Source organism: Leptonotus elevatus, chromosome 8 (assembly GCF_054856555.1).
Source record: "Leptonotus elevatus isolate MCC_2025b chromosome 8, RoL_Lele_1.0, whole genome shotgun sequence".
Lineage (NCBI taxonomy): Eukaryota > Metazoa > Chordata > Actinopteri > Syngnathiformes > Syngnathidae > Leptonotus > Leptonotus elevatus.
Window position 1 is genome coordinate 26370060 of NC_141246.1, and position 19800 is coordinate 26389859.

At 43.2% G+C, this 19800-nt stretch overlaps 1 protein-coding gene and 1 long non-coding RNA gene across 3 annotated transcripts in view; one reads left to right on the forward strand and one right to left on the reverse strand.

The window, feature by feature from the left end:
* LOC147170319 (P2X purinoceptor 3-like) overlaps positions 1-19800 on the forward strand; it is a 61391-nt gene that overhangs the window by 13986 nt on the left and 27605 nt on the right. The window contains exons 2-5 of the mRNA XM_086083779.1: positions 8930-9065; positions 9132-9203; positions 13534-13603; positions 13711-13804. Coding sequence (XP_085939905.1) covers positions 8930-9065; positions 9132-9203; positions 13534-13603; positions 13711-13804 — 372 coding nt within the window. The remainder of the gene's footprint in view (positions 1-8929; positions 9066-9131; positions 9204-13533; positions 13604-13710; positions 13805-19800) is intronic.
* The window catches only part of LOC147170320 (uncharacterized), a 33318-nt gene that overhangs the window by 6523 nt on the left and 6995 nt on the right, over positions 1-19800 (reverse strand). Inside the window, exon 1 of one of the 2 annotated variants that reach the window (XR_015095865.1) lies at positions 12535-12768. The exons of the other annotated variant lie outside the window; for it this stretch is intronic. This is a non-coding gene — a long non-coding RNA (uncharacterized LOC147170320). Of the gene's footprint in view, positions 1-12534; positions 12769-19800 lie in introns of those variants that run through there. 2 annotated transcript variants of the gene reach the window in all.

A 19800-nucleotide genomic window follows, 5' to 3' on the forward strand; every position in this document is an offset into this window, starting at 1 on the left:
ACTCTGTCACAACTGCTCTTAAAGTATCAATGTCCTCTTGTGACTTAGTTAAAACTACGACATCATCGGCATAGGCAGACAGTTTGAAAGACATACAACACTGGGGGATGTACACACCGTTTAAAGTTTCCCTTAACTTGTGGAGCAGAGGCTCTATGGACAGAGAATAAAGCATCCCAGAGAGAGAGCAGGCCTGCCTCACCCCTCTCCGGACGTCAAAGGGGGCACTCAGACCACCATTTCTTTTAAGAACACTCTCAATGTCACAATAAAACACACGGATCATGGCTATAAAGTCAGGGCTGAAACCAAAGGCACCCATGATTTGCCACAGGTACTGGTGTTCAACCCTGTCAAAAGCCTTTTCCTGGTCTATGGAAATGAGACCAGTCCCAATAGCCAAGGAATTGCAGAGTTCCAAATAATCCCGAATTAGATTTACATTGTCACTAACGAGCCTGCCCGGCACGCAATAGGTCTGATCAGGGTGGATGATGGACGACATCACCCCTCGCAGCCTAAGGGCCAGCGCTTTGGCGCCTCCAGTTCTTATTGTCCTGCAGGTCTCCCTTCTTTGGTAGCAGGGTGATGATGGCCCTCCTGCAGCTCAACGGGAGTTTCCCATTTTTGATGCTGTCGTTCATCACGGCAAGCAAGTCTGGTCCGACAATCGGCCAGAAGGATTTGTAAAAATCCACCGAAAGGCCGTCAATGCCAGGAGCCTTGCCACACTGCAGGCTCCCCAGGGCAGCTTCCAGCTCCTCGAGCCTCACCGGTGCCGCCGACTGGGGGGTTGCTTCTGGCTCACCTGAGGGAGACCGCTTAAAAATTTGCTGTGTGTCTCTGGATTACTTGACCACTCATTCCTATAAAGGTCTCTGTAGAAACCGGCAGCATATTTCCTAATCCCAGAAGAATCTGAAACTTCAGAACGGCTACCCGTGCGTAAGCAATGAATGATCTTCCTTTGTCCATTTTTCTTCTCAAGCCCAAAGATAAACTGAGAGGGAGCATCCATCTGCGAGATGTTCATAAAACGCGACCTGACCAGCGCCCTCCTGTGCAGAAACCCCGAGCAGGCTGGCCAGCGCCGACTGTTTGGACTTGAGGGAGTCTAAAAGCCTTCGATTTCCAGTAGAAGCAGCTAAAGACTGTAACTCCTCTACCTGTCTCTCCAGACCCCTTACAGTCCGGGTCAACTCACCCGTGGCAAAGCGAGTGCAATTCTGGCACAGTTGTCTGGTCTGAGTTTTTCCGTAATCCCACCATTGCTGGATGGTGGGAAAATTGGGTCTGCTCTCTCTGTGGGATAACCCAAAAAACTTAAAAGCTGTTTTAAAAGCCTGATTATTCAAAAGAGCTGTGTTAAAATGCCAATAGGCGCTACGTAAGCGAATGTTCTGAATAAAAACGGAACAAGACACAAGAAAATGATCGCTAAAACCAACAGGCCGAATCGAGCACCTTTTAAAAATATTCAAAAGGTGACTAAAACAGTAAAAGCGATCAAGTCTGGCGAGGGATAAATAATTCTCATACTTATGGCTCCATGTGTACTGTCGTGTGTCATGATGAAAAACTCTCCATAGGTCAGACAGCTCGTGGTCTTTAATGAGCTGTCTGAGTCTGTGAGACGACCCAGGGTGTGGCTCAGGATGATTCCTGTCCAGAGCGGAATTTTCAGTGCAATTAAAATCACCGCCTAAAAACACGAAATCACCACGACACGCTTTAAGAGCATCACCTAACTTATCCAAAAACGTGATCCTCTCCAACCCTCTGGTTGGAGCATAGGCGTTTAAAAATACAAACTTAACATTTTCATAGAAAGCTATAACTTTTAGTAAAAAACCTGGAATAATTTCCTCTACACTAAAGGAAGCCGGCAAAAAATTCTGAGCTAATAAAATACCAACTCCACCACTGGTACTGGAACCATGGCTCAGAATTACCTCCCCCTTAAAATCTATTTTCCATTCACAGATATTGTTGTCAGTGCTGTGCGTTTCTTGAAGAAACAACACATTCAGTCCATTCAATTCCATCATCTTAAAAAGAGCAGCTCTTTTGAAATCAGCCCGGGCACCATTCACGTTCAGAGTTCCCATATTAAAATCACACATAAATGGGAAAATAAATAGCGACCCATTAGGACAACACAGCAATGACAAAAAAAACAATAAAAGGAGATTAATCACCAATTTCATCATTGTGCAATTCATCTTTGGCTTTCGCTATGCTCTTTCTGAGCCGATAAATTTCTTGGTCGGTGAGCACTTCCCCAAGCCTTCGTGAAAGAGGCTTTGCGGACTTAATAAAAAGCCTGAGATCGGAAAAATGCTCGGATACGGCGGTTTGCCGTACCCCTTTTGTATCTTTAAGAAACCTCTTAATCATTTCGACAGAGTAGGGTACATCGTTGTCATCCTGTGTAAAATCACATTCACTTTCAGTCGTTTTTCTATTTTTAACAATACCTTTCACAAGAATAGTAAGTTTTCTCTTTTGCGACACTTTCAGTGTGTCATCATCAGACATTGCCTCATCGCCCACATCAGCCATGTTTTCATTCACAAAGACATTTTCACACGGTCGTAGAATGACGGCGTTTGCTCCCCTTTTTTCTTTTATCGATTCCTGTATTACGTTATCGGTTTGTGGCAGTGGCGGGCCACCGCCGGCTCCTGTCGACCCCTCCGCGGCCCCGCCCACCAATGGCACCGTATCAACCGAATCCGCCGTCACCGGGGCGACCGGAGCCGACGGACCGGCCAACACCGGAGCCTCCGGCGCCGCCGAATCCGTCGGCTCCGTGGGCTGCGGCGCCCCTTCGGCCACCACCGCAGACAGGAGCGAACTAGGTGCCCCTCCGCACCGCACCCAAAACACTTCATGTGTTCAGTAGAAACAAACACCATATACGGAAAATTATCAACTTTAAAAGTGCATGTCAGGTTCAGCTCGCCCGTCATGTCTTTAAGCACCATGTGCACCTGTCTCCGGTGACACACAACATGCTAAAGCTGCGGTGACTTGCAGCCCAAAGACACCATTTTTATCGGTGAAACGAGTTGACCAAATCTCGACAGTTCTTTAGCGAGCACCTCGTTTTTAATAAACGGCGGAGCATTCGAGATCGTTGCCTTTCTTGCAGGGCTCACGAGGGGGAGAACGGGAGTGAAGGTGTCGCTAATCACAACACCGCTCTCAACCACCTGGCCCACCTTGTTAGTGTCATCAAGGAAGATAACGATCGCTCCATTCATTCGGGACGCAGATTTAATACTACTGTATCCCACCACCTTCCCCACGGCCAGTCCTGCCTCCTCCACCGAGCAGCCCACTGCCGGCAACAGCTTAACTGCGTGCCGGCGAGTGAGACGCTCGAACTCGGCAGCGGGCGTTTCCGCCACCGGCATGTTGCCTACCGGCGACGCCGGTCCACCACCGAAAAAAAACCCCCACCAACACTAACCACTAAGTTTTACAAAAAATAACTACAAGATAAAGAAAAAAAACTATTACACATAATATCAAAAAAAGATGAAAAAAGTGCCAGAAAAAGCACAAAAAAACGCTCAAAATTTCGCACTTCTCTCTCTCTATCCCTCCCACTCCTCACAGAAGAAGAAGAGGAAGACGAAGAAGAAGAATATGGACGAACAACATTAGGGGCCTCGCAGCGCTAGCTTAAAGTACATTAGTTTTACTCATAGTACAATATTGCTTTTATTGTCCATACAGGACATAATAAATGAATAAATAAATAAAAAGTACAATGTATGGATAGGTCTGATACCACTAAAAAATGTGAGTGGTCGAAAGTAAAAAAAAAAAATCATAAATGACTTGGTTATCACACTTACAAAGAGTATCCAAATTGAGAACAAAATACCTTATGTGTTGTAATTTTTTTTGTCAACCCAAGGTCTAGGTGGCGCTATATTTATAACTGATCTATATTGTCATAGAGCAGAGGTGGGCATTGAGGGCCGGAGTCCTGCAGGTTTTGCATGTTGCCCTTCTCCAACACAGCTGATATATAATCAGCTCATCAGCAAGCTCTGCATAAGCCTGATAACGATCCTGTTGATTGGAATCAGCAGGACTCTGGCCCTCAAGGACCGAGATTGACCACCTCTGTCATAGAAATAACTTCAGGCCGTGACTATAAACATACATGTAAAGTTTGGGATTTGTGGACCGGTGGGGTGCCTGGCGGGCCTGCAGTGCCCCGTCCTGCTGCGTTGGGTCGGGGGCGCGGGCCGTGTTGGGGTAGGGGGGCGCTCCTGCTCCTGGGTTTGCTCTACGGCCGGTGGCCCTGGCGGGCCCGGGGGTCGTCCTTTGGCTCTGCCGCGGCCTGGGGGGCCCTGAGGTGTTGCGCTTGCTCTGTCCTGGCAGGGGTCGACGGCTCCTCTCTTTGGTGGAGATTTTCATGCATGCCAGATCCACCACACCAGCATCTATCGAAACTCAGACACAATCTGCTTCCTCCTCAGGTCATTGAATCGTTGGAGGCTGGTGTCTGTGGATCTCACTCGGCTTCGTCTGTCCTTCCTTCCTTTCCTCAGTCTCTCCTTCGGTCTCTTGAGGTCTCCCTGATTTTTTTGGATTTGTTGGAATTTAGATGTTTCTGGGGTTGGGGAAGAATTCTGGTGGGTGGCCCGGTGGGTGGTGTCTGGTCAGTGCTGGATTTCACTTTCCTTTGTTTTCTTTGGTCCCCTCGGGTCTCCTGACGGCGGTGTTCGGTTTAGGTGAACGGTGTGGGATTTTTTTCTAATAGGTTTTTGGTGAGCTAACAAATACACACACGCACGCACGCACATACACATACTCACCCACATACAAAAAAATATATAATAATAATTTAAAAAAAAGAGCAATGATGATGACATTACCGAATGAACAATACTGAGCTCTTTAGAAAAAATAAAATAAAAAATAAAATAAAAAATATATATATATAGCGCCACCTATACCTTGGGTTGACAAAAAAAATTACAACACATAAGGTATTTTGTCCTCAATTTGGATACTCTTTGTAAGTGTGATAACTAAGTCATTTAGGAATATTTTTTTACCTCCACCACTCAAAATGTTCAGTGGTATCAGACCTATCAATGCATATGTACTTTTTATTTATTTATTTATTTTTGATGACCTCTATGGACAATACAAGCAATATTGTGCTATGAGTAAAACTAACGATGATGTGTATATATGTAATTTAAAAAAAAATGCCAATCACGGCAACTGGTTGTCCAAAAATAAAAACGGACAACGATTTTTGAGGGTCTTAACATTGAAAACTCTTTGGCTTTACACACATCACACCTGGCAAAAAAAATAAAAACAATCCATAGGTAAAGGTATATTATGCCATTTTCAAAGCTATTTGGCTTTGAATGTATCTCTACCCCAACGTGCCTGTACCCCAATGTGCAAGTACCCCAAAGTGTCCCGGGCTGAGAGGACCCTTTAAAACGGCTCGCAGCTGTAACTCTTCTTCTTCTTCTCAGCAAATGATGCAATTTTTGACTCCCTAGGCATAGATGAAAACTCACCAAACTTTGCACACTCTTCGGGCACGGCGAAAAATGTGATATTATGAAGTTGTCATAATGACATAGCTCCATAGCGCTATGTACAAAAATAAAAACCAATCCCGGCACGTTTGACCTAGAGCTACGAAAATTGGCAGTGACGTGTAAGCACCCCGAGACGTCCAAAAAAGTATTTTACGGCCATATCCTAAAATGTACAGGGAGTGAGCTATGAATTTTTGAATGTCCTATTTTGGCCCATTTTTGCACATTCACAGTGGTCATTCTTTTTGTCCATTTGCCAACAATTTTCATCCAATTTACTTCTAAGTTGGCATGTATAATCTCAAGACCTGGGACAACAACTGGGGAAAAAATCTTGACATTTTGAAATACTATATGACGGGGGCGGGGCCTCAAATTTTGCCTTTAATATTTCCTTCATCAAAAAAGAGGAAATGCTTAATAACTCTGCTGTACAAGCTCCAAAAAATCCCAAACTTCGCATGCATCTTAACTCTTTGACTGCCAAGCATTTTCAGAAAAGAGGATATGTGGGTGCCAGCTGATTTAAGCATTTTGACTGATCTTTCAAGGTCCACAGAACATTTTGTGTTTGGACTATGGAAACACAGATATTACCAAATGAAAGATTGAATTCTCATCTTTCATCAGGAAAAAAAAGTTTGTTTCTACCTTATTCCGTTTTTCAGTAATCAACAATAGAAAATAGGTTAGTTTCAACCAAATTCTCTGTTTTGGACCAAAATACGGAGAAATCAAGCTTTTTGTGAAACGATATTATTTCATGCACTCTAGTGAATGATGCCACAAACACCTAAACAGTGCTTTACTTCTGTAAAACACTACCACCAACAATGAAAAAGTGTTTTTTGATAGCAAAATACGTTTATTTACATTCAACAGTGTAACAATTTGACAAAACAATTTGGCAAACTATTTACAAATATGTGCAACTGTGGTACTATTTACAATTGTGTGGATGTTTCAACTACACAGTTTTTCTTTTTGTGTGGTATATTGTGTAAAACTCCCCTGCGTGCAAGGGGACGCAGCAGGATTTGCACCACAGATTAGTTTCACTGCAATTGCCCCTTCGCGTAGAGACCCTACAACACTTTCTTGCCTGCCTTTTTTCCCGAGGAGTGGCAGGTATATACTGCAGTCTGTGTTTGGCCATGTTGTCATCAAGTTTACTCTCAGGATCATGATACGGTGACCTTGTGTTACGTCTGGCTTCCTCATGTCCTTCAGTTCCTATACCGGGTGGTAAGATATGTTCTGATCCATCTTATCCACTCCATTCATGGTGGCATCGTAGTCCAGAACCAGTGTCTTCTCCGTGATCAGACTGTACCCACTCCTCCGATGAATATGCATTGGACTCGGGGTACTCTTCATCGTCCGATTGAACGTCCGCATGTGCAGAAGTGCTCGGTTGTGCACCACGTTTTCCGCCGTTAGCATCGCTAGCCAGTGAGGCTTTACGACGTGATCGAAGCCGCCGCGTCAACGCTTCCAACTTCGGCGTCAACCTCGGAGTCACCATCATCATCATCAATGTGCTTTTTAGCATTGGTCGATGCTTTTCGTCTTTGAAAAAAATGCTCAAGCGTGAGCTGCTTGCAACCGGTCTCCATTTTCACCTCCTCAGCCATTCTCCCCTCAACACTTTAGCTCCGCCTCACGTCTTCTACTGACTCCTACCCGATCTTGTCCAAAGAGAGTCATCGCTGCCATCTAGTGCCCAAAAATAGTCATTATACTAACTCGATCTGCTTGATACTTTCAGCACAGCTGGCCAAGGCTTTCCTCCACCCGTTTCCCCCCCCAAAAAACAACAACATAGTGAACGTCTTTTAACGTCTTTGGCGGCACTCATTTGAATTTTACTAAACGTTATGAAACGTTTTTGGCGGTCACAGAGTTAATAGCCACGGCCTGAAAACATCTAAGATGTTGATCATGCCCAACACCGAATATTGTAACTTTTTGCCAAAGGGCGTGGCTGTTACAGTGCCGTGAAGTCTGATGATTCACCATGACAATAAAAGCTGCGTTAACTTGACCCAGATGATCCAATCTTCTCAAAATGTCACACATTTGATGAGAGTCCAGGTCTGAATACATCTACAAATTTATATTTACTTGTACTGATAACGCCACCTACTGACATTTTTTTCTTAAAACTTTTTTTTCTACTTTTTTCTCCAACCACATTAACCGGATCTACCTCATATTTGCTCAAAAGAGTGTTTAGGGCTTCATGTTGTCATAAAACGAAGTTTGTGAGTTTTCGCGAATCGCTGTGGGCGTGGCAAGGTACTGTTTGCCAAGAAAACAACGCCAGGGCCTAAACATGCACAGAAACTCATGAAACTTGGAACACACATCTGGCCTGGCAAAATGAGCAATATTTTATCATGTATTGTGCGATTTTTTTTAATTACTCACTAGCGCCCCCTAGAAATTTTCAACAAAGCAGCCCCGGTTGTATGTTTAAGCAAGATCTACGAAAAAATGGTGGTATATGAGGGATCCCAAGACCTACAAAAAAGTCTCTTGGACCCATATGCTAAAATAAACAGGACGTGAGTTACACATTTTTGAATGTCCGATTTTTGCCAATTTTTGAACGCCATATTTTGTGCTTCATATTTCCTTCGCTATGAAAGACAAAATACGTAATAACTCCCCGGTACATGCTGTAAAATATCCTAAACTTCACATGTATGTTAATAGTCACAACCTGAGGGTATCTCTATGACAATAGTCAGTCATAAATATAGCGCCACCTAGCCCTTGGGTCGACAAAAAAAATTACGACACATAAGCTATTTTGTCCCAAATTTTAATACTCGTTGTAAGTGTGATAACTAAGTTATTTATGAATATATTTTTTAACTTCCCACCACTCAAAATGTTCAGTGACATCAGAAAAATCCATACATAAGTACTTTTTATTTATTTATTTTTTGCCCTCTATGGACAATAAAAGCAATATTGAGCTATGATGTATATATATATATATATATATATATATATGTGGCAAAGTGGCCCGGGCTGCGAGGGCCCTTTAAAGCTGCCCGCAGCTCTAGTTTTTAAATAGTTTTTTTTTATCTACATTGTACACCCCCCTTTCTCCCTTCCGTATTAATCTTGCATTATTAAAAATAGCACTTATTATATTTATATTGTTATATTCTTTGTAAGTGCATAGAGATAAGCAAGGTAAGAATTTCTTTGCTCAGTGCTTGTTTCCTTTTTAGTGTGCACAAGACAAAATAACCTGTTCAATCATGAATCACCTTCGCTGTTTCACTCCTTCATTATTATCATTATTTTTTGGCCACATTGTATTTCAGATGGGTGTTTGTTTATGAAAAGGCTTACCAAGTGAGGGACACGGCAATTGAATCTTCAGTGATGACAAAGGTAAAAGGTTTTGGAGTCTACAATGACAAAGTCATGGATGTTGCAGACTATGTCACACCAACACAGGTATGAAAAATTGGGTTGCTAACATTCTATGGCATATGTTGGTGATGTGCTCATTTGTTTGTTTAGGGAGCTTCTGTCTTCTGCATCATTACTAAACTGATAACGACAGAAAATCAAGTCCAAGGATACTGTCCAGAGGTCAGCCCGTGTTAATGTCATGATTGTAACTGATTGAGTATTGCCATTACAATTGATGAAGCGTGATTATGTCTCTCTCCCCTACTCCTATTTCTGCTCACTATGCCTTCTGTTCTTCCTATATGATTAGGCCTGGTTAAAACTAGTAACCAGGTTATTCTTTTGATGGAGGAGGCCAATTTACAATTAGAACTCTAGTGGGCGAAGCAGCATTTGTCTTTCTAGCAAGCATGGAGAAAAAATAAGCATGCAGTGCAATCAGGAGTGGTGTGCAGTTACACAATATTGATGTCATCAAACAGGCAAAACAGGGGGCATGTGGGGGTAGGGCACTAGTTTGTTGGTTGCTTTTTCTCAACATTTTAAACCTTCATTTTATGTTTACTTGGGTTATCTTTGTCTGATTTTTACATTTGTTTGGTGATCTTAAACATTAAAGTTGGGGGAAGGAGGCGGAAAAAAAAAGAGAATTTGAGAAGAGATACAGTTCTTTTTCGTAGTCAAAATTGACTGACAGAATAAGTCATAGTCCATCACTATTCTACAGTCACACATTATTAGTCATATTTACAGTAAATATCTGTAGGAAAAGCACTTAAATATAAATATAAAACAGTAATGAAAAACAATAAGTACTGCACTAGTTCACTGCATGCCAATCATGACCTCGAAACAATGTACAGTATGTCATAGTATGCCTGTAATACACACACACACACACACGCACGCACAAACACACACACTGGGTCCGATTGGATACAAGGATGGTTCGATTTTAAAATGGCACAATTCGGTTCAGTTTGATTCAGTAGAATCGATTTGGTGTAGCTTTGCAGTGATTACAGTATTTGATTACTCAATAACTAGTCAATTGTAAAATGTATTTATAATTATTTTGATTCCATTAATCGTTTGAATATCTTGTTTAATGAAAAAAAATTAACATTTCATAATTTGCACATTTGCAAACATCTGCTTTTATTTTGAGAAACAATGATCAACATTTTTGCATATGTACTGCACCGACATGTTACAGACCAAATTAGTAACTATCAGTCTTTTTAAATGCTGTTTTAAAGGGACAGTAACTTGAAAAATCAACTTTTTGGAGCTTTTAGCCATGTTAAATGCCTAATCCTTTACCAAAAACATTACCGAAGTGGTGTTTTTCTCCATTCGCTCCTCTATGAGAAATTCTAGGTCACTCTGCTCTCTCAGCACCAGCCCCTCCCAACCCGAGAAAAGGAGCAGGTACTCACTCTATGACATCATCAGGTGCGGACCCACCCTCGCACCGCCTATGCCTAAACACACGTCCACTTTTTCTGAAACCTCTATGCTTGCAGGATAGTGATAAAAGTAGCCAGTTTAATCAGTAAACATTCTGTCCAAATGAATTCAAAGCAATCAATTATCCTTCACATTTGTAATGCCAAAGTGCAATGACAACTGGCTGTCTTAACTTCCCAGAAAGGTTCCATGGTAGCTACAAGTAAAATGTATGCGCTATTGAAACTAACTTATTGAACAGTGGAGTGGTCAGCAGCGCGCTCAACCTGTAAGCAGAACGTCCCGGGTTCGTGTCCCACTAATGTTTTTTTTTCTTTCTTTCTCTCCTGCTCCCACTATAATTTATTGCGGCAAAGAAGCCATTTTGTTTCAAAAGTTTATTGAAGAATTGAACATCAATCCAATTTCCACATTTAAAGAAGACACGGTTGTACTTCAAGGGCTGGCCGGTCTTGTGTGACCACTCAGAGGACTGCTCGAATGCAACGCTCAAGAGTTTTGTGGGCGGTGCACGCAGCAGCCGTCATAAGACGAGAGCCTTGTGGGGAATAAGCTGTTAAGAAAATGGATGGATGGATCTCATGAATGGATGTTTTTGTTCTGTTTCATCGGTTTGTGCCTGGCCTCAAAACAGCATGTTTTCCCTGCAAAAGCCTTTTTTTCCCTCAAAATCCTTAGTACATATCTCAAAAGTAAATATTTGTGTCACTGACCATGTCAGTGCCATCAAAATGAAGATGCTGTTTCTAAGTACTGTCTCAAAATGTTCTCCAATTTCGATACTGTAAATGTATAGGATCGTATGCTGAGGAATATTTTTTGGGAGGAGTAATATGGCGGCCTTGTAGCTTCAAAAGTCTTGGTTATCCAGTAATATATTCAGATCAGTGGTTCCTCGTCTTTGCTGATTCGTCTTCTATGCTTTCCGTTAGCTACAGCGGCACTCCAGACTTTGCATATATATTACAGCCATTAAACGTCCTCAGCGTCTTCTTTCAGACACTCGAATGTCTTGAAACGTTTCTGTCTGTACAAGATTTGTTTCAGGAACATAGCCGGTTGCTTCCGTGTGAACAGGGCCTAAGTGTTGAAATGGCTTGCTCTTGTTGACGATGCAATGTTAACAGTTGAAAAAAGGTTGACGTTTCTGAAAAGTGATGATTTGGGAGCTACAAGGACTATGCACGACAGTGTTTTACTGTATGCACTGCAATATGTTGACAAACCATCTCATTGTGATATAGAAAGGAAAACAGCACAGCATATCACAAAAAAACTAAAACTAAAATAGTAGCAGCAATCCCTGTAAGAAATCCAAAGTCATGACAAAGAGGGCAAAGAGAATCTGTGAGACGAGGGGAGGGGGTATGCATCATCGAGTGCGCACAACATGCGTGGACTCTCCAACATTGTTAACATGTTGCTGAAACATCCATCAGCCTATTCCCGTTGACAATTATCCGTTTTCCCCGGGCATCCAGCGATGCATGCGCACATCATTGTTCCAATCAAAGAATTAATTAATCATGCTTTAATTGACCTTACCGTGGCACGCCCCTACCCGCCCACTAAATACGACGAGCAGCTCCCTCTGACATTAACCGGTCAAGATGAGCTTAAGTGCATACACAGTAATGACAAAGTGATTCGATCTTCCTTGTAATTTCTCGGTCGGGTATTTTCGAGACACCAATATTTCTCTTTAAAGTAAGCAGAGGGGGCTTTAATTTTTTTGTGAAGGGTATCTTCACTCTCTCACCATGCAATTTTGCCCAAAAACAAAGGAAATACACATCACTGTCTGCTGCTACAGAAGTCAGAAAAAGACAGAGTCGCTTCACTCACTTTGACTAATTGTCAGCAAAACCAAAGTTTCTGGACGTTGTTCTTGTCAAGCAGGGTAAGAATAAATTTATATTACCTCATAGATTCAATGTTTGGTTGGCATTAATAGTAAATAGTAAGTCAATAAACGCGTGGACGGTTAGCTACCCGGAGCTATCGTTAGCCTTTGGCTAAAAACAACAATGGAGAACATTACCTTAGTGCAGACGGTAATTTTGGAAGGATTCAACTGGTCGTGTGGTCTTCCACAAAGTTTGATCCAGCTCAGACATTCTTGTAGTTGTTTGAGGGTTTAGGGAAAGGAATAAACAGGACACGGTTATCTCTCTTACACAAGCTGTGACCACAGCAGGACCCCGGTTAGTCGATCGGATAACGGTTACCACCCTTATACAAGCTGTTAATTGATTTTTTTTCTTGCTTTTGTATAACCACGCAATGCATCACCGGGAGCTGGATTGCTTTGTTTGTCCGCAGCAAAACACACGTGCCAACGCAAATATGACGTCTTGCGTCTTGATTGGTTTACTGTAGGTCATGCGGGTGTGGTTTACGGTAAGGTAAATTCCTCCAGCCCACTGAGATCGCAGGTTATTTTTGCATCAATTGTATGGAATCATTTCCTGTTCACATAGCTGAATTCATGTGTTATTGTGCTTTCATTGAAATGAAGTTGCAATTGATCTATGACTCGAAATGTTTTGGAACTCCTTAATTTTGGCTTGCTGGTGATGTCTGTAATAATGTATCTCCCTAATATCTGTTGTTTCATTGTTTTACCGCACGGTTTTGTGCGTACGCGTGGTCAGAGTTGTGTGTAAATTTACGCACGTCACGCACAAATGAAATGGATAAATCCCACACTTTGCATGGCAACGTTTATATGCACACTTCTGTTCGTACCAACACTTGATAAATGAGGCCCCCGTCCCACATTCCAAAAATGTATGGTAAGTTGAATGAACACTAAATTGTCGGTGTGAGTATGAATGGTTGTTTGTTCGTCTATTTGTGCACTGCAATTGACTGGAAACCAGTTCATGGTGCACCCCGCCTCTCGCCCAATGACAAATGAAATAGCCAGGCACCATCACCCCCATGACCCTAGTTAGGATAGGTAGTTCAGAGGATAGATGTATGGTATATTTTTCATTCATGCAGCTTTAATAATCTGGTGGAACTGTGTGTTTTGTAGAGTGAGGATAAATATATGTGTACCCATGACAGCAACTGCACGCGGCTAGTTAACAAGCCAGGAAGCTATGGTGAGTTTATCGTCTCTGTACAAGTACATTTCCAGGTAAGCCTCACAATTCAACTATACAAGCAAAGAAAGTGTAAAAACCTAACTGTTTATTCTGTTGCTGCTCAGGAATTCCTACAGGGAGATGTGTTGCTTTCAAAGCCACGATTAAGACATGTGAAATTAAAGGGTGGTGTCCTGCTGAGGTTGATACCATAAAAACGTAAGAGACTGGGATGTTGCATATGTATTCTTCCCTTACTTATGAACAAGACCTGAAGACGGTAGACTTGAATTCCTCTACTTGGGGGTAGTCACAGATGCCTATTTAGCCCAAATGCGTATTTAGCCCGATTCCATACAATCCATGCACAAATAACTCAAAAACACTCAAAATTCACAGTTCAGTTCGGTTCGATACAGTAGTCACAGTTCGATATTTTTTTGATACAAAAATTTAAAAACCGCTGCGAGGTCCCTCTTTGTAAACTATCTCATTTTGGGGGACCTAAACATTTACGAAAACTCACCAAACTTTGCACTCCTCGGGCTTTGATATTATGAAGTAACATAACAACATATAGCGCCTCCTAGCGTGGAAAAATATGCAACAATCCCGGCACGTTTGACCGAGGGCTACAAAAATTGGCAGGCACGTGAAGCGCCTCGAGACATACAAAAAAGTCAGTGGAAGCCACATCCTAAAATGTACAGGAAGTGGGCTATGAATTTTTTAATGTGTTTTGAATGTGTTCACTGTGGTCATTCTTTTCGCCCATTTGCCAACAGTTTTCATCCGATTTACTTCTAACTTGGCATGTATCATCTCAAGACCTGGGACAACAACTGGGGGAAAAATCTTGACTTTTTGAATGACCTTTAATATTTCCTTCATCAAAAAAGAGGAAATGGTTAATAACTCTGCTGTACAAGCTCCAAAAAAAATCCAAAACTTCTCATGCATCTTAATAGCCACGGCCTGAAAACATCTATATGATAATATTCGGTTATACATGTAGCGCCACCTAGTGGTGACAAGAAATGTCATACTTTACATTTGTATCTACTGTGCCGAGCCCGTTTGAGGGATCCAGTTGAAATTTTGTCAGAAAAGCCTTAAGATGTTGATCATGCCCAACACCAAATATTGTAACTTTTCGCCAAAGAGCGAGGCTGTTACGGTGCTGCGAAGTCTGATGATTTACCGTGACAATAAAAGCTGCGTTAACTTGACCCAGATGATCCTATCTTCTCAAAATTTCACTCATTTGATGAGAGTCCAGGTCTGAATACATCTACGAACTTATATTAATTCGTACTGATAGCGCCACCTATTGGCAAATAAAAATATTTAAAAAAAATCTTCTACTTTTTTCTCTAACCACGTTAACTGGATCTACCTCATATTTGCGCAGAAGAGTGTTTAGTGTCCCCGCCGCGCCCCCCCCCCCCCTATTTTTTATTTTTTTAATGCACCACATACACTCACTGACATGCCTGGGAGGCGGGTGGATCGGAGCGTGGGGATATCATTTCCCTCTGCTCCGGTTCACCTGCTCCTAATTTTAATGCACCACACACACACACTTGTATATACACTGGGTGGGGACACATTCAAGATTTAGGGGTAGAGTTCGCCAGTCGGCGAGCTGGCGGACTCAGTAACAGGGGTTAACTTTCACTAAGAACGCTGGGGTGACGACCGGGGCCTTTCCCCGCTGGGCCTGGGGTTCGGGGGTGCCGGCCGTCCTCCGGTGCCCCCATCTCCCCTGCTGCCCCCGGTGTTCCGTCCCTCAACGCGGCGGGGGGTGGGGTGGGCGCGGCTGCCCTCTCCACTCCGCTGTCCGGCCCCTCTTCGGCGCCGGTGCCTGGGTGCGGGGGGTCCCCGGGGGCTGCCGGTTGGTTGGGGTGGGTGGCGGGGGTGGCGGCTTTGTTGGGGGGGTGGTGGTGGCGGGGTGCTGGGGGTGGGGGGTGTCTGGGGGCCTGGGGGCGGCTGGGGCTGGGTTGGGGTGGATGGCGGGGGTGGATGGGGGGCGGGGAGGTCGTGGGGGGAGCGGGGGCTGTGGACTGGTGGGGTGCCTGGCGGGCCTGCAGTGCTCCGTCCTGCTGCGTTGGGTTGGGGGCGCGGGCCGTGTTGGGGTGGGGGGCGCTCCTGCTCCTGGGTTTGCTCTCCGGCCGGTGGCCCTGGCAGGGCCCGGGGGTCGTCCTTTGGCGCAGCCCTGAGGTGTTGCGCTTGCTCTGTCCTGGCAGGGGTCGACGGCTCCCCTCTTTGGTGAAGATTTTCATGCATGCCAGATCCACCACACCAGCATCTATCGAAACTCAGACACAATCTGCTTCCTCCTCAGGTCATTGAATCGGTGGAGGCTGGTGTCTGTGGATCTCACTCTGCTTCGTTTGTCCTTCCTTCCTTTCCTCAGTCTCTCCTTTGGTCTCTTGAGGTCTCCCTGTTTTTTTTTGGATTTGTTGGAGTTTCTGGAGTTGGTGAGGAATTCTGGTTGGTGGCCCGGTGGGTGGTGTCTGGCCGGTGCTGAATTTCACTTTCCTTTGTTTTCTTTGGTCCCCTCGGGTCTCCTGACGGCGGTGTTCGGTTTAGGTGAACGGTATGGGATTTTTTTCCGATAGGTTTTTGGTGAGCTAACGAATACACACACACTCGCACGCACATATACGTACACATACTCACCCACATACAAAAAAAAAAAAAAGAGCAATGATGATGACATTACCGAATGAACAATACTGAGCTCTTTAAAAAAAAAATAATAATAATTAAAAAATTTAAAATTAAAATTAAAAAAAAAAAGTGTTTAGGCCTTCCTGATGTCATAACACAAGTTTGTGAGTTTTCGCGAATTGCTGTGGGCGTGGCAAGGTACTATTCGCCAATATTTTTTGGGGGGAGGGCCTAAACATACAAAGAAACTCATGAAACTTGGTTACGAATTTTTTAATGTCCGTTTGTTGCCGATATTTGCACATTTACAGGGGGCATTCTGTTGTCCATTTCTCCTACACGTTTGATCCGATTGACTTCAAACTTGGCCTGGACCATGTCAAGACCTAGGCCAAGAAAATAGGAAAAAAATCTTGAGTTTTCAAAATACTATATGACAGGTTGGGGCATCATATTTTTTGTTTCATATTCCCTTTTCCATGAAATACGTAATAACTCCTCGGTACAAATAATTTTTGTTTTTTGCCTAAAAAATTCCCAAACTTCACTTGTATGTTTATAGTCACGACCTGAAGGTATCTCTATGACAATAGTCAGTTATAAATATATCGCCACCTAGCCCTTGGGTCGACAAAAAAAATTACGACACATAAGGTATTTTCAGAATTGTACAAAATTTTGATAGTAAGTGTGATTACTAAGTCATCTATTTTACTTTCGACCAATTTTTGTGGCATCAGACCTGTGTACTTTTTATTTATTTGTTCATTTATTATGTCCTCTATGGATAATAAAAGCAATATTGTGCTATGAATAAAACGATGATGTGTATGTATATATGTACTTTAAAATCGAGGCAACTCATTGCCCAAAAAATAAAATGGAGGCTGATTTTTGAGGGTCTTAACATTGACCCAAAACTCATTGCGCTTTGCACACTCATCACCCCTGGCAAAAAAAAAAATCCATAATATGTAAAAGTTTATTATGCCATTTTCAAAAAATTTCTGCTTTGAATGTGCAACTAACCAAACGTGCCAGTACCCCAACGTGGGAGGGCCCTTTATAGCTGCCCGAAGCTCTAGTTTAATTTGTTTTTGTTGGTTTCGACTCATTTTCTGCTGTTCATACTTAGAAGTTAGAACCATATATACATAATACAGTGCGGGTGCTCGTCAAACGATTTGAATATCCTCAAAAAGTTAAATAATTTCTGTAATTCCATTTAAAAAGTAAAACTTTCATAGATTATAGATTTAGGGCCCACAATTTAAGTGATTTCAAGTATTTATTTGTTTATTTTTACATTATTTGGGCTTCCAGCTCATAAAACCCACGAAAACAGGATGTCAAAAAATTGGAATAATGTGAAGAAATCACCACGTATACTTCCCAGTCTTTTTTTTACATGAAAAAAAAAAGATGGATGGATGGTATTTTTAAAACGATATGTCAATCTTCAGTAGATAGATGGTTGGATTCCCTTTGCCTTAATCACTGCATCCCAGGCTTTCTTGGTGCTTGCTGTCAGCTCTTTGTTTTTGGATCTAGTGGCCCTCATTTTCATATACTCAACAAAAATATAAACGCTCCCATTTTTGATGAGATGTACTCAAGGATCTAAAAGTTCTTCCACACACACAATATCACCATTTCTCTCAAATATTGTTCACAAAGTAAACCAGTCTAAATCTGTGATAGTGAGCACTTCTACTTTGCCAAGATAATCCATCCCACCTCACAGGTGTGCCATATCAAAATGCTGATTAGACACCATGATTATTAGTGCACAGTTGTGCCCGCAATAAAAAGCCACTCTGAAAGGTGCAGTTATATTTTTTTGGGGGGTGTTGGGTGGATGTGGTTCATGGGGACCCAGAAATAACAGTTTTTCTGAGTCCCCAGCAGAAAGAGTATCAGCTTTGGCTGATTTACACCACTTGTCAAAAAGTATTCCCTTCTTCCGAGCAAACTCAACGCAAGTTCGGCTTGGGGCTTTTATGTAATTCCTGAATTTTTGACGATAGGCTTCAGGTACCAACTTGTATGGCCATAAAATGGCCGTTTTGACTGTCTCATAACATACATTTTCTTTGAGCGACAATGCAGCCATCACTTCCTGTGCTTTTCCTTGGATTTTGCAGTGTAACAGGAGAGGTCAAATGTCACACGGCCATTGTAAAGCTATCGCAGTTCGTTCGAAAGCAAAGCAAAATGTGAATCGATCTCGCTTTCTCTAAAAGCAAGCATAAGAGGAAAGTATTGGCTTACATCAAAATAGTGCTGTCATTAACGACTTTTCTTAAAGTCTATTTAAATACCGATTTTCCTATCTATTAGCCCCCCACCCCAATTTTTTGTTTTTTAAGTTCACAAATTTTGAACATGAGTTCATTTGAGTGGATATAAATACTCATTCCTTATCTTCTGTATTGTTAAATAAACACCTACAAAATTAGCCTATGCTTAACGCCAGAGGAAAAACTACTAGTTAAGTGTGAACACCTAAAACCAGGTTATATTTATTGATACTAATCATCCCTATATTGCTTTTTAGGAAATTCAAAACTTCCTTTTCTGTGCTTTGAGGAACCTCAATCGAAGCCCACCAATTTACTACTAAATGTGTGAGTGTTTTTAAGCACATAAATAACAACAGCCATTCCTGGCAGGGTCACCCATGGTAAACAGGCCAGACAAAGCACGGCTCAAAAACCCATTATGATGAACACAATAAATGTTCTTGCGTTTCCCTTGCAGGTCACCGGGGGGCCCCCTCTGGAGCCAGGCCCGGAGGTGGTGCTCGTCTGCGAGCGCCTGGTGGCTGGGCCTGCATCCATGGGGCCCGGCCGGGCACAGCCCAAAGAGGCAACGTGAGTCCCCCTTCCCATGTGCTCACCACCGGTGGGAGGGGCCAAAGGGGTCGGTGCATAGTGGGGTGGGCGGCAGCCAAGGGTGGGGACCTCGGTGGTCCGTTCCCCGGCTACAGAAGCTAACTCTTGGGACATGGAATGTCACCTCTCTGGCGGGGAAGGAGCCCGAGGTGGTGTATGAGGCAGAGAAATTCCGACTAGATATAGTCTGACTCTCCTCCACACACGGCTTGGGCTCTGGTATCAATCCTCTCGAGAGGGGTTGGACTCTCTTCCACTCTGGAGTTGTCCACGGTAAGAGGCGCAGAGCAGGTGTGGGCATACTTATTGCCACCCGGCTTGGCGCCTGTACGTTGGGGTTCACCCCGGTAGACGAGAGGCTAGCCTCACTCCGCCTTCGGTTGGGGGGGACGGGTCCTGACTGTTGCTTGTGCCTATGCACCAAACAACAGTTCAGAGTACCCACCCTTTTTGGAGTCCTTGGAGGATGTGCTGGAGAGAGCTCGCTCTGGGAACTCCCTTGTTCTGCTGGCGGATCGTCGATCTGTAAGAGGTACATCGGTACTTAACCCGTGAGTGACATTTACACCGATGAATGAAAACGCTCACGTGGGCAATGACAGCGAGACCTGGAGGGGCGTGATTGGGAGCAACAGCCCCCTCGATTAG